At 41.6% G+C, this 27,193-nt stretch overlaps 1 protein-coding gene across 1 annotated transcript in view; it reads right to left on the reverse strand.

Moving 5' to 3' along the window:
• Positions 1-27,193, reverse strand: part of vit (vitrin) — a 48,733-nt gene that overhangs the window by 11,943 nt on the left and 9,597 nt on the right. Inside the window, exons 2-15 of the mRNA XM_072670097.1 lie at positions 19,700-19,797; positions 19,162-19,224; positions 18,382-18,538; positions 16,291-16,424; positions 15,836-15,913; positions 15,090-15,296; positions 13,434-13,481; positions 11,624-11,662; positions 11,475-11,528; positions 9,450-9,512; positions 7,844-7,897; positions 1,918-1,986; positions 1,593-1,658; positions 1,025-1,087 (exon numbers count right to left, since the gene is read on the reverse strand). Of these exons, the coding sequence (XP_072526198.1) occupies positions 1,025-1,087; positions 1,593-1,658; positions 1,918-1,986; positions 7,844-7,897; positions 9,450-9,512; positions 11,475-11,528; positions 11,624-11,662; positions 13,434-13,481; positions 15,090-15,296; positions 15,836-15,913; positions 16,291-16,424; positions 18,382-18,538; positions 19,162-19,224; positions 19,700-19,733 (1,129 nt within the window). The 5' untranslated portion in view covers positions 19,734-19,797. The remainder of the gene's footprint in view (positions 1-1,024; positions 1,088-1,592; positions 1,659-1,917; positions 1,987-7,843; positions 7,898-9,449; positions 9,513-11,474; positions 11,529-11,623; positions 11,663-13,433; positions 13,482-15,089; positions 15,297-15,835; positions 15,914-16,290; positions 16,425-18,381; positions 18,539-19,161; positions 19,225-19,699; positions 19,798-27,193) is intronic.

The following is a 27,193-nucleotide window of genomic DNA, read 5'->3' on the forward strand; positions in this document are numbered from 1 at the left end:
TAGAACATCTCTCAAAGTTCTCCTCATGGAGTCTAGTATTATTTAGAGTTCTCCTCAGATCAACACCTGGTATGATGGATAAATCAGGTGAGCTGCTGCTGCTGCTGCTGCTGCTGCTGCTGGAGTTGAACACATCCTCCACGCTGTGCTGGCTGGACTGGGGGGCGTCCAGGAGAAACCTGGAGGAACCGAGTCTCTGTTCTTCAGACTAGCTCACCGACAAGATCTCACTACTTTCTTTCTTCAGAATGAGAAGCTCTTGTTTCTCCTTTTTACTGGATTTATGTTCTGATGAGATCTGGAGCTTCTACTGTAGAAACCCCCTCACTGCTGAGAGACGGGGTTAGAGTGATGGCATCAGGTGCCTAAAACATCTGCACAGCACTGTATATCTGTAGGCTTAAATCAGCTGCGGATAACTGTAGGTCATTTATTTAGACTCAAAAACCTTAGTAACCCCCTGAGACCACCTGGACTTTTGCTTGGTGTGCATTTTTAATGTCTCCTATTTTTTAATTTTTGCAAAAAACAATGTCTTCATATGAGGTCAAAGGGTCAAAGTTTAAAAAATTAAGTATCATATAGGTTGTCCAGATTTCTGGCAGCTGTTTTATTCCAGACGTTTCATCAAACAGAGCTGAATTAGCTGAATTTACAGACTATGAATGGTATAAAGTCCCAACAGCAATACAGTGAAAGACTAGTGGAGAGCCGGCCGAGACATGAGGGCTGTGATTGGTCAGTCGAGGTTATTATTTCAGCATAGTGATTTCTGAATGCTTTCAAAGTTCAGATATTAGTACTGTGTTTAAATCTGAATAATAACTTCTTTACATAATAATTATTATTATAATTTATGCAAAAAAAGGTCAAAGGGTCAATGTTTAAAAAATTAGGCCTCAATTGATCCGAATAACTCATACAGAAGAAAGTCACGTTGAAACACACCAGTGTCCTGCAGTATTTCAAGAACCTCAAGAACCTTTCAAAGCCCATTAGGGTTGAAAAACAAAAGCTCACTTACGGTACTGTCCAAAGTTATAATACCAGCGCTCATACTCCGAAATATCTGGCCTTGGGTCTGGAGCTGCAAGGAAAGAGCCCAGCATTGCAGACACGAGTTAGTTCAGTCTGCAGCATTGTGAGAACCAATGCACACAATGTCCCAACTTTGCCATTGACCCGGTTAGCAGGAGAACCAGGCTCTCAATCGCAAAGTTGAGACCCACGGTCTTACCTCATCCTCTTAAAATAAAGCCATATGGCCAAAGCTAGGGCAGCTGCATCTATACATGCGATCACACTATGAATCTCATATGGGCGCCACACTGGCTGACATGGCCGTATTAAAACATCTTGAAAACTGTTGACATGCAGTCCGGTTCTGGCACGACGGATCAGAACAGAAGTGCAAACAAGCAACAGACACTGTAGCTACATTCAGTACATCAGTATGGACCAAGCATGACCGAACTGACATGTGCTCTGCATACTGATTCAACCACATGCAGATGCTCACGTTTCAGAACCCCCCCCCCAGAACCTCCACCCCCCGAGGAGAACATGTGATGGGCAGCATATGGAAGGCTTACCTGCAGAATCGCTGGTGTCCACCTCGCTCCATGTGTAGCCTGAATCTGGCTCATAGTTAGTAACATCTGAACACAGAGAAGCAACAGTGTGACTTACAGTCCCGGAGAGACGGCGGTATTTCGTCTTTTGAGGCATGCAGGGTTTTTAGGGTTAGCTTAAAGATTTAGTGTGGTGTTTATGATCATATTTACTCCATTTAATCCATTTTCATTCATTTAGATTAGATTAGGTTTATGTTTAAGTAGATTTAGCTTTATTATCTTCACATTTACTCCCACACTGTTAACCGCAGCTGAATCAGTCATTACTAGACTTGCTAGATACCTGATGTCCTCCTGGGTCCAGAGAACCAATCCGGTCGTACGGGTTGAGGCCATTCCCTCCTAGCAAAGGCTGAGTGAGGAGATTGAAAAGCTACTTACAATACATCAGCCACACAGATGAGTTCATACCTGATCTTTACTGAGTCCATGCATTGTCATGAAGAACACATGTGAGACCTGATACCCGGATGTAGTTGGTGAGACAGTGCTTTCTTATGAAGGACACTTTTGAGATGGTAAAGCTCTTCTGGGGAAGTCAACAATTGGGACAATTGGCTAGGGTTCCCTAACCAGGGATTCTCGAACCAGGTCTTGGGGACGGCCTATAGGTTGTCCAGATTTCTGGCAGCCGTTTAATTCCAGACATTTCATCAAACAGAGCTGAGTTAGCTGAATTTACAGACTATGAATGGTATAAAGTCCCAACAGCAATGGGAAAGACTAGTGGACAGCCGGCCGAGACATGAGAGCTGTGATTGGCCGTCGAGGTTATTATTTCAGCATAGTGATTTCTGAATGCTCTCAAAGTTCAGATATTAGCACTGTGTTTAAATCTGAATAATAACTTCTTTACATTAGAATTATTATAATAATCATTTCTCTGCATTATTTGAGCAGCCGTTTTTGAGCAGTTGTCATTTCTGCAAATGCTCTAAATAGTAATATTTCTGTTTGGAATTTAGGGAAAATATCCATAAAGTTACGTTAAAACCAAGCACACCATTGTTTTTCTTGTGAAATTCTCAATAAGTTTGATGTGTCACATGACCCTCTTCCCATTGAAAAAAACTAAAGTTGGATCCAAAATGTCTGACTTCAAAATGGCCACCATGGTCACCACCCATCTTGAAAAGTTTTCCCCCTCCCATATACTAATGTGCCACAAACAGGAAGTTAATATTACCAACCATTCCCATTTTATTTAGGTGTATCCATATAAATGGCCCACCCTGTACAATGCAAATGTTCATTTCTCTAAAGACACTGCCTATAAATAGTAAAACCAGAGATGCCGATCATGTAGGGTGGTCTCTTCATTTTTTTCCGGAGCTGTATATGGTTTGAACTAGACTGTATGATGGTCCCTGAGAACCACCAGAAGTGATATGGTACATGGAAAGGTCTCAGAACCACCTGTGAGATCATTGAACGCTTTGGTCCTGTTTAGAATTGCTGTTAAAATGTGTCTACGTTTAGTTGAGGCCGGTTCCCACTCTCAAGCTAGGTCTTCTGCATCACACATGATGATGCTGCCATTGCTGGAATGGTAAAAGCTAGCACACGCTTCCTCCAAGACCAAGGAGGACACCAAAACTGATGTCCATGTTGGTCAAACATCTCAATAAGTGATGGAGGAGAGTGAGGGCCATCCAACCCACTCAGAGAGGGAGAGAGCTACAGATGGCTGTGAGGTCAACATGGATGGGCAGTAGAGCCAATGCTTAGATGATTGCACCACCTGGGACCTCCTAGATTGATGGTCTCCACCCACATGTTCAAAATTTGAAAATGGGGCAATGAGATTGCATCAACATCTGGATGCACAAGGGACACTTTCCTCCACTTGCTGATGTGCAACAGATAGGCCACGTCCCTGTAGAGAAGTACTGCCAAAAGAATAGGACTCTCTGAAACAGATAAACATGAAGCTATTGGCACTATGCTGCCTAATGCCAGGTGTGGGGTATGTGCTAGAGGGGTACTACGCTGTGGAGCAGTGGAAGAACTGTGTTCTCTGCAATGATGGATGGTGGAGCTCCATCCAGTACTTTTGGGATGAGGTGGGGTGTTGATCATCCAACATCCTGACCTCAGTATTGCTCTTGTTGCTGAATGCAACCGAATCCTCACAGCAATGCTCCTCCAGAATCTGGTAGCAAGCCTTCTTCCTTGGACAGTAGAGTTTGTAGAGTTACTCCAACAAAACAGGATTGACTTTTTTAATACCCTTGATTTCAGGAGGAACAATGAATAAGCAGGTGTCCCAATACTTCTGTCAATGTAGTGTATGTCATTTAGACCTTTCCATAAGTCCGAATTCCAGACATCTAGGAATTGAGCAACCGGAGAACATTCCCGAATGCAAAAGTAAGTCTGACTGGCTAAGTGAATCCAGCAACGTCCAGTCATTTGGCTGATGGCCATCTGATTAACCTCAAACCATGACCTGACAAATCCCTCAAATGCGAAATCAACGCATCACTTGGTCCATCAGGCAACAACATCCTGTCGGGCCGAAATAACACAGCGAGGGAAACCCAAACTAACCCTGCCATGCTCCATCTAAGCACTGAGAAGAGCAGTAGTGGACTGGTGGGCCTACAACAACAGTAGGGGGGGTCCCATCCAGTGGTAGAACAGCAAATCATGCTTGTGTTGACTGCACGAGCCTCCCAGATCAGACAGCAGTAAGCCGGGCGTGGGAGCACCGCCGCGCTACGAGGGATGCTACAGCAGCGCGGTCAGCGCTGTGTACTGGAAGGCTCCCACAGACTACTGAGCTTCCTCGGCGCCACCCCAAAGCCTAGGACCCCGGCCCAATGCCACAGATGGCTGATTGCTTCCCTGCCGCGGGGTCCCGGTGCATGAGAGCGGATTTAGGCAGCTTTGTCAGGGGTCGGGGTTACATGACTCAGACGCTCGGGCTGAGGACAGGAGGTATCTTTAGCGTGCTATGCTAGCAGAGGTTGTCAGAGCTGAAAGTCAGAGCTCTAGCGTACAGTGTATGTCCATATGTTTGTGGACAGCCCTTGTAATAAACGCAATCAGCTACTTAAAGTTGTGCCCATTGCTGGCGTAGATGTGCAAATGCACACACACACCCTGTAGAGAAGCACTGCCATAAGAATAGGACTCTCTGCAGAAGCAGATTAACATCATGAACCTATTGGCACCATGCTGCCTATTGCCAGGCGTGGGCTTGAGGGGTATACAGCCCCCCAGCATTGAGCTGTGGAGCAGTGGAGGAACTGTGTTCTCTGGAATGATGGATAGTGGAGCTCCATCTGATATGATTAGGAGGAGTGGTGATCATCCAATATCCTGACTTCACCTATGCTTTTTTTGTCACTAAATGCAATCAAATCCTCACAGCAATGCTCCTCCAAACAAATCTAGTTGAAAGTCTTCTTCTCTGGACAGTAGAGACAGTCACTCCAACAAAAGCAGGATCAACTCTTTTTAATACCCTTGATTAAAAAAAGGGTATTAAACGAAAGAGGTAAAAAAAACAGGTGTCCCAATACTTTTGTCAATGTATTTTTGCTGAGACAGATTCTTGAATGGCTCTCAGTTTATGTTCATTCCTCTCTGGCTATTTTCTGAAAAGGAGTTTTGAGAATCCGCTGGTTGCTGGTTCGCTTCCCTGTCCATTCGGTTAGACCACTAAAGCTAAACTGGGCTGCGGAGCTTCAGCTCGAAATTCATTTCCCCGTCTAAGTAACTGCCTTGATTCATGTACTGTGTGTCTGTGGAGAGGTTCAGGAGCCGAAACCGATTAAGAACATACATCACAGAGACAGTTTTCCCATGTAACCCGCACTTCTGTAATCCTTAAAAACACACTCCCACTTCCCAGGTATTCGCATAATGTTCTGATGTAAGTGGAAATGGCACAGTTTAATGAAGCGACTGGTTCAAACGGCCAGGATGATCAAGGTCTATTAGGCTCAGTAAGATCCAGTTCATTTTAATAAAGCATTCTTGAAAATTCATGATTTAGCATTTTTCATATTTCAAACCCCAAAGTACCACTAATCTGCAGTACTGTGGAAAAGTCTTAGGCAGCTAAGCACATGGTGTAAAACCATTGCTCTTGGCAATAAGTGTAATTCTGCTTGTAAAACACTAGATACCATAAACAAATATATATATTAATACTTTATATAAATACTATAATAAAACACTATATACCATATTAAAAAAATAATTATAATGTATAATAAATAAATATTATCAGAAAACACTATATACCATATTAATATGTATGTATATATATATATATATATATATATATATATATATATATATATATATATATATATGTATACACACACTAAGTAGAAAAATTGTACAGTAGTGGTGAATCATGTGGAAAATAGTCCCCAGAAAAAATCCAAATTTACCCCAGATTTACCCCGAATTTACAAAGATCACCTACATATAAACTTCAGAAGACGTGTGTAGGTTGTGATAGTAAGCCGATAGATAGTGATAGGAAATAAAATGGCTATATTTGTGTTGTGATTCCGTTCACCACCACTGTAAAGAAATCTGACTTGGTACGTTTCTCTACAGTGAAGCATTAAATTATTAAATTATGCAGAAATAAAAATAATAAAAAACAAACCAGGTATTGGATGAAAATTATAAATAGCACTGCGCTTCTTCAGTGGGAGGGTTGGAAATACTTCAAATTTAATAAAATCAGTTATTACATTAATGTTAATGGTGCTAATTTCTAATATTTGTATTTACTGCAAAGATAAACAGCCCTTTTAATGTAATTAATTTAATAATTTTCAGTGATTTCAAGAAGAACCATTTTTTCAAAGAGATGTCAGTGTAAAGGTTCTTCTCACTGACTTCTTTAAACCTTTAAAAGGTTCTTTATTTCACAATTTATGGAACCAAAAATGGTTCTTCTATGGCTTCACTCCAAGATAGGGCTGGGAGATATGGTAAAAATACTATATCACGATATTTAAATAAATTTTTCGACATACGATATTTATCACGATACATGTAGTCAGATAGTGACAGATTCTTATAATCTACTATTCAGATCCTCTCCTGTGCTGAATCCAGTGATTTATACTCTATAACATCTGCTGCTCTTCAGCTAATGAACCCTTCAGTCTAATTACACTGTTAGTAATGAACCCTGCAGCTGATCAGAGTTTATTAACACTAACAGTCTCCTCCATATGCTTCATACTTGTAGTCATAATATAGTTTTGTAGGGAGAATCAGCATCACTTTCTTATGGTCTTATGGTCAGTTATTGGTCATCTCCCCCTTTTATATGTGTGATCCTTTGAAGTCTCAACTATAAGGTGATCCAATCACCCCCTAAGGTGATGACTATCAACCCCCTTAATGTTAATAGCCCTCATGTTAAAAGTACCCTCATCTAAATTCCCCACTTACCCCACCTTAATCTCCTCCTCCTCCTCACCCCTGGCCCTTGAGTCTAAGCATTCTTTGGTATCGTACTGTATCATCACGATACAGTACGATACGATATCATCGAAAATATCATCGTCATATTGCCCGGCTCTAACTGTACATCTGTCAGTTGTTCGCCAGTGAGAATGCCTTTATTAAATATTAAAATGAGAGTCTTAATGCTGTGGAAAGACAGATTTACCAATAATCTGATTTACTTGGTGATTCTGCTCATTTCTGATCCAGTAATTCTTAGTTTGAATTTAGATCCACTTATATAAAATAAGCAGAAATCAACCTCGAACCACCGTGAGTGAGTTTAGTCCACAGCCTGCTGAAGAAATCAGTGTTTTAATGTAAAGACTGAAAGCTAAGAGTGAAAAGTGTCCAAAACAACAGCACTGTTAGTCCCTCGCTGTCAGTCCCTCGCTGTTTGTCCCTCACTGTTATTACATCTCTATTAGTCCCGCACTGTTAGTCCCGCACTGTTAGTCCCGCACTGTCCTCTGTGCTCCGTTTAACAGCTCCAGAGCTGCAGCTGAGCAACCAGGAGCCTGGTCCAGGATCCAATCTCTCCGCCTTTGTAAAATGTTTCAAAGGGAGATTTTACAGCCCTGTACTTACTGTCAGTGGTCAAATGGGTCAGCTAGCTCGTCTCAGACACCCGAGGAACCGGGCACATGTGTTCTGTTTGATGTACAGCAGTGAGAATGCAAACACACACACACACACACACACACACACAGGGCCTGCAGACTTACTTGGGTTAGACTGCTCGTTCCTCTCAGGCTGGAGCACCTTAACTCGATTGAAGGCTGCGGGACAATGTGAAGCAGACGGGGCAGAGAGGAGAGAGGCAGGCGGGGGGGAGAGGGGAAGGAGAATTATGACTGTGCAGCAGCTGTTTGGTTTGAGGGTGAGGGCGATGAAGGCCCAGCAGGGTCTCGGTAGCAAACATGTGGACAGATGCTGAGCGTCCTCAAGACAAGGCTCTAAAAATGTCTTGCTGTTTTCAGAGTAAAAAAGAGAACAGAGGATTCTGGGGCCACTGTATCAGTTTAGGATGCTGTGGTGGATGGAATGGTGGAATGGTGGATTATGAAACATTTAATGGACCAGAAATTACAAAGATCTACAAAGATCTGTAAAACAGCATCAAGATCAAAGTAGAGATGAGTGTATTTTCTAAAGGCAGCCCTAAATGGTTGCTATGTGGTTGCTAGGGTCAAATTGTTTTTGTTGGGTGGTTGCAATGCATCTCAGATGGTTACTGTGGTGTTGCTGAGTGACTGCTATGGTGTCGCTATAGTTCAATTGGTCAATTGGTAAGTGCTATGTTTCGGTATATGGTTGCCATGATATCTCAGGTGGTTGCTATGGCATTGCTAAGTGGTTGCTATGGTAGCCCAGCTGGTTGTTATTGTGTTTCAAGGTGATTGCTAAGGTGTTATTAGGTGCAGTGTTGGTAGGTGACTGCTATGATATCTCAGGTGTTGCAAAGTGCCTGCTGTGCAGTTGTTGTGGTGTCTCAGGTGGTTGCTAGGGTGTAGCCAAGTTTAGGATGACTGGATTTGGGGAGGGAGAGTTAAGCCCAGCTTCAGGCAGTACACTAGCAGTACAAAATATACAGCACTGTGCAACGGTTTTAGGCCCCAGTAGGGGCCATTATTATCCATCATTTCCTTCAGCTAATAACTGTAGAAGCTCCAGATCTCATCAGATCAGATAAAGCAGGTGAACATAAATCCAGTAAGAAGGAGGAACAAGAGCTTCTCATTCTGAAGAAAGAAAGTAGTGAGATCTTGTCTCACGGAGAGCTAGTCTGAAGAACAGAGCTCAGTTCCTCCAGGTTTCTCCTGGACGCCCCCCAGTCCAGCCAGCACAGCGTGGAGGATGTGTTCACCTCCATCATCATCATCATCATCAGCAGCAGCAGCAGCAGCAGCTCACCTGATTTACCATCATTAAGCCCTGATTTACCACCAAACCAGGTGTTGATCTGAGGAGAACTCTAAATAATACTAGACTCCACGAGGAGAACTTTGGAGATGGAGAACCTCCACCACTTTCTGTAGGAATGCCCAGATAAGGAACATGACCGGTGTCTAAAGCTTTTGCACAGTTCTGTATATGACTCAATGCTTACATGCAGAGCCACTGGGAAAGGCCAGGGTGTCATACTCAGGTCCTAGCCTGGTCCTTACCCCTGCAGAGATGAACCCCGTTCACTCATGAAGGACTTGGTAATGAAATCAGGTTTATTAAATTTGAGAACAGCCCACGTTCTGCAGTGCAGAGGCCCTCCAGGACTGTGGCCGGACGCTCCCGGTCTATAGTGTGGTAGGACTGAATGGCAGTGCTGCTAACCTGAGGTAGAAGAGGGTGAAGGCTGTCTTCTGATTGTGCTGCCTGCCTCTGGCCTGCGTACACCTATATTCAAGGATGCAGGAGACAGTTTTAGGACCAGCAGCAGTAACATCTGTGTCTACTCAACAACATTTGGCCTCAGTTAACTGGTGGAATGGTGGATTATGGAACATTTAATGGACCAGAAATGACAAAGATCTACAAAGATCTGTAAAACAGCATCAAGATCAAAGTAGAGATGAGTGTATTTTCAAAAGGCAAGCCTGGATGGTTGCTATGTGGTTGCTAGGGTCAAATTGTTTTTTTGTTGGGTGGTTGCAATGCATCTCAGATGGTTACTGTGGTGTTGCTGAGTGACTGCTATGGTGTCACTATAAGTGGTTAATTGGTAATTGCTATATTTTGGTGTATGGTTGCCATGAAATCTCAGGTGGTTGCTATGGTAGCCCAGCTGGTTGTTATTGTGTTTCAAGGTGATTGCTAAGATGTTGTTAGATAGGTGCTGTAGTGTTGGTAGGTGGCTGCTATGATATCTCAGGTGGTTGGTATGGTGTTGCTTAGTGCCTGCTATATGGGTGCTATCCAGCTGCTGTAATGTCTTGGGTTGTTGCTAGGGTGTAGATAGGTGCTGTAGTGTTGGTAGGTGGCTGCTATGGCGTTGCTAAGTGGTTGCTATGGTAGCCCAGCTGGTTGTTATTGTGTTTCAAGGTGATTGCTAAGGTGCTGTTGGTAGGTGGCTACTATGATATCTCAGGTGCACCAATCTCAGGTGTTGCTAAGTGCCTGCTATATGGGCGCTATGCAGTTGCTGTGATGTCTCGGGTTGTTGCTAGGGTGTAGCCAAGTGGTTTCTGTGGTCCTTCATGTGGTTAGTTGGGTGTTACTAGGGTATTCTAGTGGCTGGGATGAAGGGTGCACAAAGCATTCATTCCTATGGAAAAATCAGTCAATTATCCATTTGGGTCATAGAAACCATACCTTACCTTTCATGTGCTGCTGCCCGTCACTCTTAAACAAAGGTGCTACACGTGGGTCATCCATAAAGAACCATGTTTACCCAGAAACCCTGAAAACGTCTCTTATTGTAAAGGTTCTTAATCTCTGTTGCAAATATGGTTCTTCTATGGAACCAAAAATGGTTCTTCAATTCTTCTACCTTTATTTTTTAGAGTGTAGCATTTCTACAATTCTTTTAAAGGACCCAGATTTATGTAAATGAGCTCTGTTCTGAAAGGCTGCCTCATTTACTCAAGCAATCTACCTGTAAATGTTGTTTTTTGTGACGACAATAGTTGAACAGCCATGGCTGTCTCTACAACGAGAGGATCCATTTTTGTGAAAGAGATGTAAAGAACCCTTAAATTGGTAAAGAACCTTTATGTTGACTTCGTTAAGCCCTTAAAAGGTTCTTGATTAAATTTTTCATTACAAACATGGTTCTTTATAGAAACAAAAGTGGTTCTTCTATGGCTAAACTATATTGTAGCACCTTTATTTTATTTTTATGTGTATATCTGTAAGAATGCCATTATTAAACATTAAAATGATGGTCTTAATGCAGTGTAAAGACTAATTTACCAATGATCTGACGTCCATATAATTCACGTGGTGATTCTGCCAATTTTCCATCCAAATGTAGTTGATTTTAGCAAGTAATTCTTAGTTTGAAATCACATCCACTTATAAAACATGCAGAAATCAAGCTCAACAGCACTGAGTGTACTGTAAGTGATGTTTCGTCCTCATCCTGCTGAAGAAATCAGGGTTTTAATATAAAACTAGGAATGTAAAAGCAAGGAACGTCCAAAATAAAAGCCTTTAAACAGCACTCGCCAAGGCAGAACTGCAGCTGAGCCACCAGGAGCCGAGGCTATTTCTACAGCTTAGTGTAATTTGGGTGAAAATGGCATGTTTTAGACCTGCAACAGTGTTTACATACTGCATCAGATATCAGTACTTCACTTTTCTACGATATGGGCCCGTTAAATCACTGAACCCGTCCCAAAGAATGAGAGGAGAGGTTACCTGGGTTTATGCGAGATGGAAATCTACCAGCCATGGCAGGACCGCCCCTGAATGCTTTAGAGAAAAGTAACATTCAGAGCTCAGGAAGACCGTCCACATTGACAGAGGGATGCTTCAGTAGTATCGACTGAGATGTAAGACGGACGTACCTTGAGGAAGACCCTTCCCTTGGCCATTCTGGGACTGCCCTATAGCCAATGTTGAGACAGAATGATTCATGTAGTTTAACATGGATATTCATCAACATTGGATAGAGCCAACATCATCATTCATAAACAATGATTAGCCATAACATTAAAACCACTGACCACTCCAATGGGTTGCTATTCAAGGGGTGGATATATTAGGCGAAGGTGAAGGTGTTGAAGCAGGGAAAATGGGCAGGCGTAAGAATCTGAGACACTTAGACATCAAAAATGCAGGTCTTGTGGGGTGTTTTCCAATATGCCAGTGGCCATTACCTACCAAAAAAGCTCCAAGGACGGACAATCGGTGAACCAGCGACAGGGTCATGGACACCTGGGGTTCAATGATACTCATGGAGGTCCCACCTCCCAACTAACAGCACTTAAAGGATCTGCTGCTAAGGTCTTGGTGCCAGGACACCTTCAGAGGCCCTGTGGAGTTCCTGCCTCAGCTGGTTTCAGCCGTTTTGGTGGAAGTTTTTGGTGGGACCTACACAGTATTAGGCAGGTGGTTTTATTGTTATGGCTGAAATGTACAAAATGTGTAGCTAAATTTGACTTACATTTAAATCTAATCTAATTTAATTATTATTAATACATTTAGCAAGCACTTTATTAGGAACACTATACTAAACACCCTCAATTCTTCATGGCATGGATTCCACAGCATTTGGAGTGAACCTCCCATTCCACCACATCCTAAAGCAGTTCTTCTGGATCCAGACCTGGTGACTGGGAAGAACCAGCCCTGAAGATCACTGAACTCATTGTCCTGTTCATGAAACCAGTTCAGGAGACTCATCCTATGTGACATGATGCATCATCAGGCAAGTAAACTGTGGTCATGAAGGGATGGTCACAGGTCACAGGTCACAAGTGATGATTGATTGGTATTAATGAGCCCAAAGTGTGCCAGGAAAACACTCCCCACACCATTACACTGTAGGTAAGTTGGGTCCAAGAATTCCTGCTGTTGGCACCAAATACTGACCCTCCCATCTGTATGGGTTTTCAACTGTCCAGTATTGGTGAGCGTGTGCTGAGCCACTGCAGCCTCAGTTCTTGGCAGAAAGATGTAGGACCTTGACATGGTCTTCTGCTGTTGTAGCTCATCCTCTTTAAGGTTGAAGGCGTTGGTGTTCATTCTGAGAAGCTTCTCAGAAGCTCTCCACAATTGTACAGAGTGGTTATCAGAGCTACTGTAGTCTTTCTGTCAGCTCCAACCAGACTGACCAGTCTCTTGACCTCTCTTATCAACGAGGGACTGCTGCTCACCCCACCATTCTGAGTAACTCTAGAGACTGAGGCTAGAGAAATGCTGAATCTTCTCCGAAGCTGCTGACCAGTATCTGCATGATTGGCTGATTAGATAATTGCATAACTGAGTAGATGCCCAGTAGGTGTTCCTAATAAACTGCTCGGTAAGTGTATGTTACTTTTTTTTCTTTTTTTAGAGATGTTTACAGCTACAGCTTTCGTGTTTTAGAGGATTGTCTTGCTCCAGACGGAGTTAATGAAAAATAAAGGCACCACGGTGCTTACTGAAGACCATAATCACTATCCTTGACGTCAGACACACTTCAGAATCCACAGCGAGGGACCAAAAAGGCATTTATTGCTCTGTTATAAAAGTATACAAGGTCACTCCTAAAACACATGGCTTAACATCAAACAGGATAATAAGGGAACACCAAATCCCAGAAGGCCCAGAATGACCAGAGAATGAAAGGCAGAGACCTGCTATGGAATCTCTTCAGGATTCAGCTGTACTTACTTGCGCTGGCTGCTGCAGCCACCGAGGAAAAGTAAGGATGACTGCTGCCTGAATCAGAGAGAAGGGGAGGGGGGGGGGTTTAGAGATAGAGTAAAGATAAAAACAGCCCACCTGCTTCTGTGCATCTCAGGAAAATATAAAAAAAGAGGCTGTTTTAATGATATTTCCTTAAAGGGAACCCTGCCTGTTACGACATGTAGCATTAATAGGGTTTAAACATCTAATACTATTAAAATAGGGTGGATTAACCAAGCAGAATGGTCAAATAATGGACCAATAAAAATGCAGAAATGGCTCCAAAATGACTTAATGACAAAATGGGCTTAAATCTGACCTCTACGATATGTACAACCCAACCACCGGCTTTAGCTAACACTAACACTTAACTGGGCCAGTATTTGTAAGGCTACAGTACTTCTCTTAACTCACATTTGTATCTACTGCATCTCTGAAACTGCAGCTGAAACTGATTAAATACTGTGCAAAATGTTTAGCCTGTGGCTCCGCCCCCCTCAATCTGTTTACTGTTTAATCCCATCGGCAGGTTAGAACTCCCCCATCTCACACCCTCCCCAGACTGGGAGTCTTTTGACAATGTAGCGCTGATCCCTTGCTGGGTTTTGAACTGATGACCTCCTCACACTTGATTAAGAGCAGCAGTTAGACCGTAGGGCCGGTCTAGAGCTTCCCTTCTCTAGAGCTTTCCCTTCCCCTTTTTCTTAGACTCAGCTCTAGAGTGGAGCGACTGTCTAACTGCCGGCTGAGAGTCTAGAGAGTCAGAAGATCATGAGTTTTAATCCCTTCAACACCACCAACAGCCCTCCATGATCAAGAGTCTGAGATTAAGAAGGCCTCCCATCATGTGATAGGGGGTGCACTAACCTAAAGATGGGAATTAACAGTAAACAGATTGAGGGGGTGGAGCCACAGACTAAACCTCTTACACAGTATTTAATCAGTTTCAGCTGCATTTACTGATGTTTTTGAGGCTCAGCTCAGCATGGATTGTTGACCAGATTGAGATGCAAAAGTTAGAGATGTGAGTTTGGAGAATTTTGGACTTCATCTTCAGTTGGTCTGACTTCATAGTTTTTACAGTGAACATAAGCGTTTCAGTACATCTGACAAACCTAGCATCAGCATCAGTCCTGAGGTAAACCTACAATGACAAATGCAGCCTCCCTTATTAATATTTATCTCAGTTAATCTGCCTCACAAATGCTGCCCTTCAGTAAAACTCCCCTGATGGTCTTCACTGATGGTTTCCACACCTACTCTCAAACATGGTGGTGGTAGTGCAATTGTGTGGGGATGTTTTTAACAGTATTGGACATATACATGCATTATCAGGCAGGTTTTAACAGCCAGGGTTCCCTTTACAATTAGTTTGTATGGCTTATAAAGTGAAACCATGCCAGCACATGCATCTCACATACAAACATGGTGCTGAATACTGACGTCTACAGTACCTCACTTACAGTGCGTCAGGGGTTGCAGCATGACGTCTCCAAACCAAGCCAGTAATAATAATTGTAATAGCACAGTCGACCTCGAAATCAATGTCGATTGACCTCCTGAGAGTCCCGAGGCTCTGTATGTTGAGTGTACAAGCCTGGGTGGGGGGGTATACATACCAGTGGTAACGCACAAGCTCACCTGCATCCCTGACTTTATGGACAGCGGCCCGTGGCTTGGCGGTGGTGGTGGAGGCAGGCGTGGTCAAAGGAGTTGTGGGAGGTGGCGTTGTGGTTGGGGTGGTGGTGGTGGTGGTAGTTGGCTCCGGGGTGGTTGTTGTAATTGGCTCGGGAACTGCTGTGGCTGGCAACACCGTGGAGACGGGTGAGGCTTTGGCTTCCTTCTGACCTTCAGACGGACAGACGGCGAGAGGGGGGTGGAGAAAAACAACTTTACAGTAAGAGCAGTGTTTAACTGCATTCCGCCGCTGTTGGACCAAGACGGCCTGAGGCACAGATTCATCAGCCTGCTTTTAGGAGACAGTCTGGGATGTCTCACAGTGACGGCTTGGCTTGCAGGTTTAAAAGTCCACTGTTGGACTTCTCGTGCACTCTGGCGTTGTTTACTAACCGAGGGACTTTCAGGGCTAGATCTTTGCTTCTTAAAGCCTTGAGCCATAATTGGGTGGACCTTATTCACCAACAGTTCACCAAAAGGTCTTCTGACAAACCCACGTATGCAGTTTTTATGAAGATCCTGGCCTTCTCTTGTGCTTTTTTTATTTATTTTTTTATTTTTTTATTTTGGATGGGTTCAGGTCATGAGGACAATGGGATCCAAGATAAATGATGAATGACACCCATTGTGCATATTAAGACTCATGTACTTCCATTAGATTATGAGGAATATATGAACCCCTGTGCAGGACGCCACAAAGAAAGCCTTACCAGTTTTCACCGTGGTGGGCTTCGAAGGGGTATAGTCCAGGGTAGAGGGGTAGATCACACCTTTCTTTGGCTTGCCCACTGAAATGCAACCAGAAGGTTAAAAAAACCACTTAAACACTAAAAAAAGGCATCTTGGTGCAAAGACAGTTCAGAAATGGTTAAGCGAGCATCACTCAGAGCACTTTCTCTACCATCTTAGTGTGAAAAGTAAGAACTGAGTAAGTCTGTTTTGTCTAATTCACCTGATTCACCTTTTTAAAAATATTCTGTTTATTACTTTTGCAAAAATCACCAATATCAGCATTGTACAGGGTCAGCAGTACCCCCAAGACATGTCCCTCTCCTTTCCATTTAAAGCCAAATTAGCCAATTATACAACATACAAACATTCATTTAAATATAATTAAATAAAATCCCCAAATATTTGTAATATTTTTCATGAAAAACCACGTTACCTTCCACTGTGAAAGACTCTCTCCAGTTGGGGAGGGACAGCGACCTCACACCGTTAGCAAGACTACCCTTGTACTCGGCCTGACCAGCCATCTTCTTCACAATCACCTTTCCTCCCATATTAGTGATGACCCCACTGGAGGGAAACAAGCACAGTAGATGTGTCACTTCTTATGCCAGAGGGGTAATGATCTACATTTCAGACTGAGAACGGGGTCAAATCTGACATGACTTTTTAATATTTATTTTATGACTGCTCACGTCTTCTGAATTCTGCATTAATGCTAATAATAGAGTTAACATGTTGGAGTAGTCCTCATAGGCAAGTCTGTTCACCCGGAGGCTATCTTTGCAACACCACCAGGCAGTTATTGGCACACTAGACCAGGCCTCTGTCTCTGATCAACTCTAAATGAACAGTTCGACTCAATAACGCACAAAAATTGTGATTTTTCGTCTTGTTCTGGCTGGGGATTTCCCACTAGCGCCACAAGCAGGGCTGCGCAGTATTGGGGGGAAAATAACGGAACAGTCTATTTTTTTCATGTGATGTATCATCATATTAAAAACATACACCACTATTTGCTGTGATTATTAGTAATAATAAATGAGTAAAATTGCCTTTTGTGTTGTGTTGTGTGTAGAAGTCACAGAGTTCAGCCTTATATTACATGAACCTTCCTCTTGGTGACTGTGATGGAGCACTGTTAGCTACCCAGGCCAATGTACAGCCTCCAAACATAGTGGAGGTACTGTATGCTTTCATTGTATAGTATTGAGGACTGTACCAAATTAATTGTGATCTACCAGACGTTTTAGAGACCGTTACAACCAACCAACCCCATCGGTGGGCTAAATTGTCACATTTGCTCTCATCACTTTCTCCTGTAGTTCGGTATAACCTCATCAATATCATCATTTCTTACAAAAAACAAGAGGCTCAAGTACTTCCTCCGTTTTCCCTGAACGATTTCAGACTAGTTATCTAATGACCTTGGGTCTCTGAGTGGTCCAGGACTAAGTTGCTGCCCATATAACTTAGACTAGCTATCTAATGACCGCAGTATCACTGGGTCGATTCCCGAGTCATCAGCAGCCAGAGCCTGGGAGAGCACAATTGGCCTGGCTCTCAACTAGCCAATGCATTAGAGCTTTTGTTAGAGGAGGCATGTGTCAGTCCTCACCCTCCCAGCAAAGGTGTCAACAGTCTTCACATGCATCATTCTGGTAGAAGTGAGTGGAGATACGAGGGTTTAACAGACTTCTATAGAAGCTGAAGTATCAACTGAAGCTTTTTACTCCAGTAAGTGTAAAAGTACTGGTTTCAGAACAACTTCAAGTAGAAAAGTAAAAGTAATGGAAGGAAAACAAAGGCCAAAAGCTTAGGCCGCACCACAGGGGTCTATAGTGCACTACCCCCCCCCCCCCCCCCCTCCCCCAAACCCATTTCTCTAAAAGCCATAATGAGGAGAATGATCTATTAAAATGTTGATGTTAAAAATGTTGGGCTGCACTAGGCTCCTGTTTCAGCTGCAGATCTGCCCATTGAAAATGAAGCATTTCAGTAATATCAGCTCTATTAAAGGAGCGTCTCTGTGCTCTACTGAGCATCAACATGAGCTTCATGGAGGAAAATATGAGGAGTCGTTGTCTAGAAGTTCTGTAAAGCTGCAGAAAGTCAGACTTCAGAGGCGTGTGATCAATAAGCTTTCTGTTTATTCTCATCCAACCACAATCAAATTGACCCCTTCACGAGATTTATCTGGAGAGGGTTTTTATTGATGACGAGCCGGAATGAAAACAAAGGGAAATGAAATAGGAGTAACGAGGCTGTTTTAAAAATGTAAGGAGGAGAAAGTTCAGATAATTGGGTGAAAATGTAAAAAGTAGAAATAAAAAGTCACTGAAAAATAAATAATTACTCCAGTAAAGTTTAGAAAACCAACATTTCTACTTAAGTAAAGTAACAAAGTATTTGTACATCTGAAAAAGTTATCTAACAGAAACTTATTTAATTATATATTTAATTATATTTATTATAGATAATTTATTATATATATTTAATTAGAATTTCAGTGCAGTATTGGCAGTACCTGTGGATGGCAGCATTGCAGATGCTGGATATGGAGGCAAAGACCCCTGTGCCATACACCCTTTGCTTGGTCTCCCGGCAGCTAGCGGGACACCTTACGATAAACTCAGGGTAGCTGATCTTTCCTGCCCGTACGTCACACTCGATATCCGGCACAACTGCAAAATAGGGTCAAAACAGCTGGATTACACACCACATAGAGGTCTACACTACACATGTACACTACGGGTCAAAAGTTTTAGAACACCACTGGCAGTGCTGCATTCGACCAGGCCCAAGCCTGCTTTTCTTATTCTGGCATCTTGGCAATGACGTTTTTCTGCCACTCTACCTACAGGCTTTTCTTCCCAGCTGAAACTGAGACCTGGCCGATCACACAAGCTGTTTTAATGACCCTCAGGAACTGGTCTGGTCTTCTGGTGCTGTTGTGGATTTGCGTGGGTCAGGACTCTTCCTGTACCAGACCTCTTCAGTTTGCTCCAGTTTCTAGGAGTCTTCTGATGGTGTAGGAGATGGTCCTCACCACACTCTGGCTTCATCTGGAGTTTCTCTAAAGGAAAGAGCTCTACCTCAGCATCCCTGTCAGTTCACTGCTTACCTTAGAACCATTAGAGGTCACTGGACTTTGTACAATTTCAGGTCATTCACTGGACTTGAAAAATGTAAATGTCAATAGAACCTGGATAAAATTGGAGGCGTTCTAAAACTTTTGACCAGTAGTATCACTAAAACACCTATACATGACTATATGATATAAGGAATAGTCGCTGTTTGAGTGTACCTTGTTTCGTCTTCTTGTTCTTTCCATTGGGTTTACCCTCACCGCTACAGATCAGAAGGAACGCTGTAGGAAAAGGGACATGAGCATTACTGCAGATATTTACTCTAAGGACAAAAGTATTGGGACACCTGCTTATTCTTTGTATCTTCAGAGGACCCGTTTCTACTGTCCAGAGAAGAAAAATACTTTCTAATAGAAGTTGGAGAAGCCCTGCTGTGAGAATTTGATTGATCCCAAAAGTTTTGGACTGAGCTCCATCCACCCCTCTAGCCCACGCCTGGCATTAGGCCTGGTGCCAAAGCGTTCATGTTTATCTGCTAGAGAGAGTCCTATTCTATTGGCAATACTTCACTCTGACTGTGTGTGCATTTGCCCATCTGTGTCAGCAATTAATGGGCAACTTAAAGTAGCTAAATGCGTTTATGCGAAGGGGTGTCCACAAATATTTGGACATAGTATAGGTCTATACGGTACCATCTTGTCTAGTAATGCTCTATAAATCAGTCTAAGCACACAGAGTCAAAAACAAGGGCCTCACCGACACAGGTGGTGATGATGGGTGTTCGGAACATCTTGGAGAAATGGGCAGAGACGACGAGGTTTGTTCGCCAGTTGTTCTCTTGGCCTTGTCAAGACCTAGGAAGAACAAATAAGGTCAGGTCACTGTCGTATTCTAAAAGCAGTAAAACAGTGGTTCTGTATAAAAGCATGACTCAATAACTCAATGAACCATTATGATTCTTAAAGGGTTCCTCAAGCCCTTAGAAGAAAGGTTCTTGAAGGTTCCTCAAAGCACCTTGAGAGGTTCCTCCACAGTATATCCCGATGAATTATCAGTTGAATGAACTGATAACTGAGAACAGCCATTCATGTTTGATCTCGAAAGCTAAGTATGGTTGGGCCTGGTTATCAGTTCTTGGATGGGAGGTCACCTTAGAATGTGAATTATCGGTACTCTTGTTCTAAACATCGCTTGAGAACACCCATTCACGTCTGATCTTGGAAGCTACATATGGTCGGGCTGGTTAGTTCTTGGATGGGAGACTGCCTTGGAATAGGAATTACCAGTACTCTAGTTCTAAATGCCACTTGAGAACACCCACTCATGTCTGATCTCAGAAGCTAAGTATGGTTGGGTCTGGTTATTAGTTCTTGGATGGGAGACCACCTTGGAATATGAGTTATTGGTACTCTAGTTCTAAATGCCACTTGAGAACACCCATTCATGTCTGATCTCGGAAGCTAAGTATGGTTGGGTCTGGTTATTAGTTCTTGGATGGGAGACCACCTTGGAATATGAGTTATTGGTACTCTAGTTCTAAATGCCACTTGAGAACACCCATTCATGTCTGATCTCGGAAGCTAAGTATGGTTGGGTCTGGTTATTAGTTCTTGGATGGGAGACCACCTTGGAATATGAGTTATTGGTACTCTAGTTCTAAATGCCACTTGAGAACACCCATTCATGTCTGATCTCAGAAGCTAAGTATGGTTGGGTCTGGTTATTAGTTCTTGGATGGGAGACTGCCTTGGAATAGTAATTATCGTACTCTAGTTCTAAATGCCACTTGAGAACACCCAATTATGTCTGATCTCAGAAGCTAAGTTTGGTTGGGTCTGGTTATTAGTTCTTGGATGGGAGACCACCTTGGAATATGAGTTATTGGTACTCTAGTTCTAAATGCCACTTGAGAACACCCATTCATGTCTGATCTCAGAAGCTAAGTATGGTTGGGTCTGGTTATTAGTTCTTGGATGGGAGACCACCTTGGAATATGAGTTATTGGTACTCTAGTTCTAAACGTCCATTCATGTCTGATCTCAGTTGCTAAGTATGGTCAGGCCTGGTTAGTTCTTGGATGGAAGACTGCCTTGAAATATAAATTATCTGTACTTTAGTTCTTGGCATTGGTTTCGCTTTTGGCCATACCCCCTGAGAACGCCAAATCTCATCTGATCAGGACATCAGGAATACCTTTTTACAGCACTGTAGGGTCATATCTTGTGTGACAGGTTCAGCAGATACACTGAGCCACTTTGACTGAAAAGAAAAGTAACCAGAGATCCCTCTGAGTAATCCCTGAGAGATCAGTGACCTTTGGTGAATTAGGCCAATGTCTTCAGCTCTTTACAACAATCTCCATGTATTCTAGGCAGCATTCAATCAATGCCAGTGAAGATAACTCTCAGTACCACACTTCTGAAACACGCACCACACCTCAGCTCCCCTCCGAACTGACAGCTTCTCCAATTCCCAAACCCACTGCACTGTTGGGACACAAGCCTTCGAATTAGGCTCCTGTTATCTCAGTTATGAGAGGTATGTCCCAGATCATTCTGCACCACCCCAAACCAGTGTCTCGACCTCAGCCTGGTCACCCGATGGTCAAGCATGATTAAGGGTGACTGCTCTGTCTACCAGTGATCCCAACTTGGGGTGAACACAAAGGAGCAGCTCACTGTCTAAGGCTGACTGTACCCTTGTGATGTTAATGAAGGGGTTGAGAAGAGGACAGCTGCTCTGTTCTGAGGGGAGGACAGGTAAAGAGCTGCTGGCAGCTGCAGAAGAAGAATCTGCTACTGTGAACTGTTGCTCTTCTGAGACTCAAAATAGGCCTTGAAGGGATAATCCAAAAAAAGAGATGGAAAAAGAACCCACACTGAGTAAGCTCTTGTGTTCCTGTCAAGTCGTAAAGCTTCAGTAGAACAGTTACTGGCAGAGGAACCTAAAGGTGTTACTGGAAAGAAGACGGGAGGAGCTGCAGCGAGTCAACAGGGAGTATATTACACAAAGGATAACTCAGCAATATTAGAAACCACTCCTAATACATGATGCACTATATGGACAAAAGTATTGGGACACCTGCTCATTCATCATTTCTTCTGAAATCAAGGGTATCAAAGAGTTAATCCAGTTTTTGTAGTTACTGAATAAATAGCCATTACTAAATCATTTATAGTAGCTAGTGAATGTTATAGTATTTACGACATAATCTATTGTAGTTGTTACTAAATACTTATGTGGATTATGCTGAATTAGTCATAATACTTACTTATTAATTTATACTGAATTTATAGCAGTTATCAAATAATGTACAGTAGTTTCCAAATAATTAACAGTTAGAGAAAGATTTCTAGTACCTAAGAGTTAATTATTGATAGTAGTAACTAAATAATATATTGACGTTATTGCATAATTAATATTATAATTAAATAATTAATTAAATTTACTTAATAATTAGATACTAAATAAATTGAAGTTATTAAAGTTAGAAATAAATTGAAGTTATTGCATAATTAGCAAGTACTAAATAGTTTATTAATGTAATTGAATAATTAACCAGTACTAAATAATTTATTGTTATTGTTATTTATATAATTATATATTATCTAATAATGCATACATTATCTGATAATACGTTATTGCATAATTAAATACTAAATAATTGATTGAAGTTATTGAATAATTAGCAGGAACTAAATAATTCATTGAAGTTATTGCATTGTTAGATACTTAATTAATTGGAGTTATTGAATATTTGAGTACTAAATAATTTACTGATGTTATTGAATAATTACATACCAAATCATTTATTATTGCATAATTAGATACTAAATAATTCATTGAATTTATTGCAAAATTAAAACTAAATAATTTATTGAAGTTTCCGAATAATTAGCAGGAACTAAATGATTCATTGAAGTTATTGGATAATTAGATACTAAATAATTTATGAAAGCTATTGAATAATTCGATAGTAAATAATTTATTGAAGTTATGAAATAATTAGCAGGTACTAAATACAGTTACTTACTAATAGATCTGAAGGTATAACTCAAAAATAAGCCCAGGGCTCGAGGGGTTAATACTATTGAACACACTTTCTGCTGTACTAACATCTCACACCATTAGGAACCTCTTCTCTGCAGCTTCTTATAAAACCTTACCATGACATATCCCGAGAGCAGACTCCACAGTAATACAGCCATATGAACAGGAGCAGACAGAGAGGGCCAGACTGTGGGAGAACATGCTGAGACACATGCTTTCCTGCCTGTCTACAGAAGTGCTGTGCATTAGCACTGAGCCAGAGCTCTGCCCTCTGCACATAGGAAACTACTTTCCTCATTTGCCAAACACCTGTCATTACATCAACCCAGAGCCCTGCTGAGGGTTCCTCTACATTAGGTTCCCCCCCAACTACAGAGCTGAAACCCAAGCCAAGTGGAGGCCGATACCTGGGAGACTCCAGCGTTCCTGCTGGCAGAGAGCTGGAGTTTGTGTTGGAGAATGGGATCAAAACAAAAGGACGTAGCTGGGAGACCCCAAAGGGAAACCTAATAAAGAGGAATTTACTTGTGCAGGCGTGTGTGTGTGTGTGTGTGTATGGGACAGTGGCCAAAAAGACTAAAGGGCCTGGGAGGAGTGGTGTGTTCTCATGGGGTGGAAAAGTAATTGTCAGTTGGAGTTTATCTTTCACTGCTCCTTCCTTAAAGGACAGAAAATCAGAGGACCGTCCAATTTACCATCATTAAAATAATAACAATACTTTCATCATTATTATTATTATCAATATGGACAATATATTTAATATTTAAATAATACTAATCATAATATTGTGGCTGTAATGTTGTTCTATAGAAAATTAAAACCTATGCAGTACTTAGAATTACAATAATATTAATAATACAAATAAACATATCTAGTAGTTGTTATAATTATGAATAATATTTTTGCACTAATGATGGTTGCTAATATTATTAGTAATAATAATACTCATAATTATTATTATGATAATGAAAATAAAATACATAAAATATGTAGGAACAAAAATATATAAACAATAATGGTGCTAGATTAGATTAGATTAGATTATATAGTGGCAAATGTGGTTAATAGTAGTAATAATAATAATAATAATAATAATAATAATAATTTTATAACACTACTACTAATAACAACTATAATAATGATAGTCACAAAACATTATCCATAAATATAAATATATAAATATAAAACATGTTTATGTATATTTTATAATAATTGTTTTTATTGTCATACAAATGCATTTTATTTTAATGTTGTAAGAATATTAACTTTAGTTTAAGATGTTGAGTATTTAAGTATTAAGTAAATCATCTTAGATTAATAGCAACAACAAAAATTAATAGCAAACATAAGTTATAATAATTAATAATTCTGAATGTTTGTAAATAATAATAATAATAATAATAATAATAAATACTAACAATACAAAATCAATTGCAAAACATTGTCCATAACATATAATACATATTTATATATAATATATTTTGTAATAAATGATATTTTTTGTCATACAAATGTATGTATGCATGTATGTATGACTTTACTATTACTGCTTAAGCTAAAATGTGTAAAATATTATAAATTGACCATAAAAGCAACAACAGTACTAAACACAACTTATAATAATTCTGAATGTTTTTGTAAAAATTTATAATAATTTATTTACCAAATAAATGTTGTTATTATTATTATTATTATTATTATTATTATTGTTGTTGTTGTTGTTGTTGTTATAAAGTACTATTAAGATCTAGCAAAAAACAACTAATGATATAATAATAATAATAACTAACTCAAAGGTCACTAAACTTCCTTTAATTAAACATTTTTTAAATTCTACTATTTAATCTCTACCCCAGCACAGGTCCAGCAGTGGATTTGAGCCAGTTCCCTCTTTAGAACAAAGAGCTTTCTCCAGTTCATCAGACGCTGAACCCTCTCACTGCAGTGCTCTGGTATCCAGTACCTAGAACACAGCCAGCCTGAACAATCCCTCTGTTGTAGTCTCAGAAACTCACTAATTTCATAATCACACAAACCACTAGTTGGATTTTCCCGGCTGTGGACGTGTTCTCTCTGAGTACTGGAAGGTCGAACAGCCCTCAGCAGATCCTGATAACTCTTCATTCTGAGAGTCCACTGAGACGGTCAGCAGACGGCCGCCTACGTTGGCGACTCAATGTTAAAAGTGGAACTCGATCTGCCCCAGAAAGTGTCTGAACTTGCACACAGGCCGGAGCATTGTTCCCCTGAGACTAAAGACATATCCGTAGATAAGATAAGGACTTCAGCGGGGCAGGAACAGGATGTTGTCTCAGCTTGTCACAAAGAGCATATTTGGGGTATTGCTTTACAGTAGGTGTGAAAATCTATGGTTGCACCTGCAGGTCTTTCATGCCTCATTCAGCTGTGCTTCTGAATGGCATGCAAGTGAGCAGGCCTACACAATGGACACAGACACTGACTGAAGGCATGGCTTTGAGAACAGGGGTTCTCTGTGCCAGACGAGAGAGATGAGCTGTCAAAACAGTGGTATCTGATTAGATTAGCTAAAGCTCTGCTGGTGTAGATGTACAGTATCGAGTCTAGCTTTGAGTGGAACAGTGCACAGTAAGGTTATTTTTGATGTTAAACCACAGCTAAAACATGGTAACATGTGAAGTACACTTCTGTATGACTGCCTTAACTTAACTGCATTGGTGCAATTATTACAAATATTAATATATTTGTAAAGTCCAATCAGTTCAGCAAAATATTCCATCAGAATAATGTAGTTAAATTTCAGAATTTAATCAATTTAAAAATATATCATATATCAAACTTCATCCCAACAATAGCCAGCAGCTATGGACTCCTCTAAGCAGAACCCCAGCTAGTCTTAAGACCACCGTAAAACCTTTAGAAGATATGGTGGAACTGAGTTGGGGCCTCCATTAGCATCAATGGTCTTGGTCTTGCCCATTACCCTCCCGCTGGTTCATCGGTTCACCGAATGCCCTTCCTTGGAGCACTTTTGGTAGGTACTGCCCACTGCATACCTGCTTGGAGATGTTCTGGAGATGTTCTGACCCAGTCATTGTCTAGAACATCACAGTTTGGTCCTTGTCTCATAGTGTCTCAGAGTCACTAGTTGAAGTTCTTGACGCCCAATGCCTGGTGATCTCCAAACCCTGGAGCACTGGATGTGCTGGACAGTGGGGCCCCCAGGACCAGGGTTGAGGACCACTGCTTTAGAGAACCAAAAATGGGCTGTGGTCTTTGTATAAATAAAAGTGGCAAAGGTCTTTGGACCAAAATGTACAAGGAGGAGTGTGAACGCCTGGGTGAGAAACCCAGGGAGCGTGAATGTCCGTACACTAATCTCAACCCATTTCCTGGGTCATGTAGCGATCTTCTCGTGTCACTGAGTAGCAACAGCTTTGGGGCATTGTGTGATTAGCGTGCTGATAATCTCCTGAAATATTACCACCCAAATACCTTCAAACACTCCCGTGCATTCCTCATTTCATTTGCAACAAAGGCAAACACTTGCACCGCACGGACACGCCAAGCTGCCGGTTGTTAACAAAACACCACTCAGGATATGAAGCGAAATGGGGCCCACGTGGATCACGTTTCCCAGAGTCAAAGTGGGACTAGGGCATGGAGATGTGGATGGATGATGGATGGATGGATGGATGTTTTTGTGTGGTAAATCCTTAGAAATGTGTCTACTTGCTTGGGGGCGGGGGTGAGCCTGAGCTTCAATCAGCACCTTCATTCCCTGAAATTCTTGACAAATCTATTGATCAGCCATAACATTAAAACCTAATATTGCCTAATACTGTGTAGGTCCCCCTCGTGCCACAAAAACAGCTCTGACCTGTCCAGGCATGGCTTCCAGAAGACCTCTGAAGGGGTCCTGTGGCATCTGGCACTGAGATTCTAGCAACATTAGCAGCAGATCCTTTAAATGAGGTGGGACTTCCATGAGCATCGATGGACCTTGAGCACCCATGACCCTGTCGCTGGTTAAGCGGTTGTCCTTCCTTGGAGCATTTTTGGTAGGTACTGACCACTGCATACCAGAAACATCCCACAATATCTGCTTGCTGATGTTTTGGAGATGTTCTGACCCAGTTGTCTAGAACCTCACAGTTTGGTCCTCATCAAAGTGTCTCAGATTCTTAAGCTTGACAATTTTTCCTGCTTCAGCACCTTCTT

Source organism: Salminus brasiliensis, chromosome 24 (assembly GCF_030463535.1).
Source record: "Salminus brasiliensis chromosome 24, fSalBra1.hap2, whole genome shotgun sequence".
In the NCBI taxonomy this organism is placed as follows: domain Eukaryota; kingdom Metazoa; phylum Chordata; class Actinopteri; order Characiformes; family Bryconidae; genus Salminus; species Salminus brasiliensis.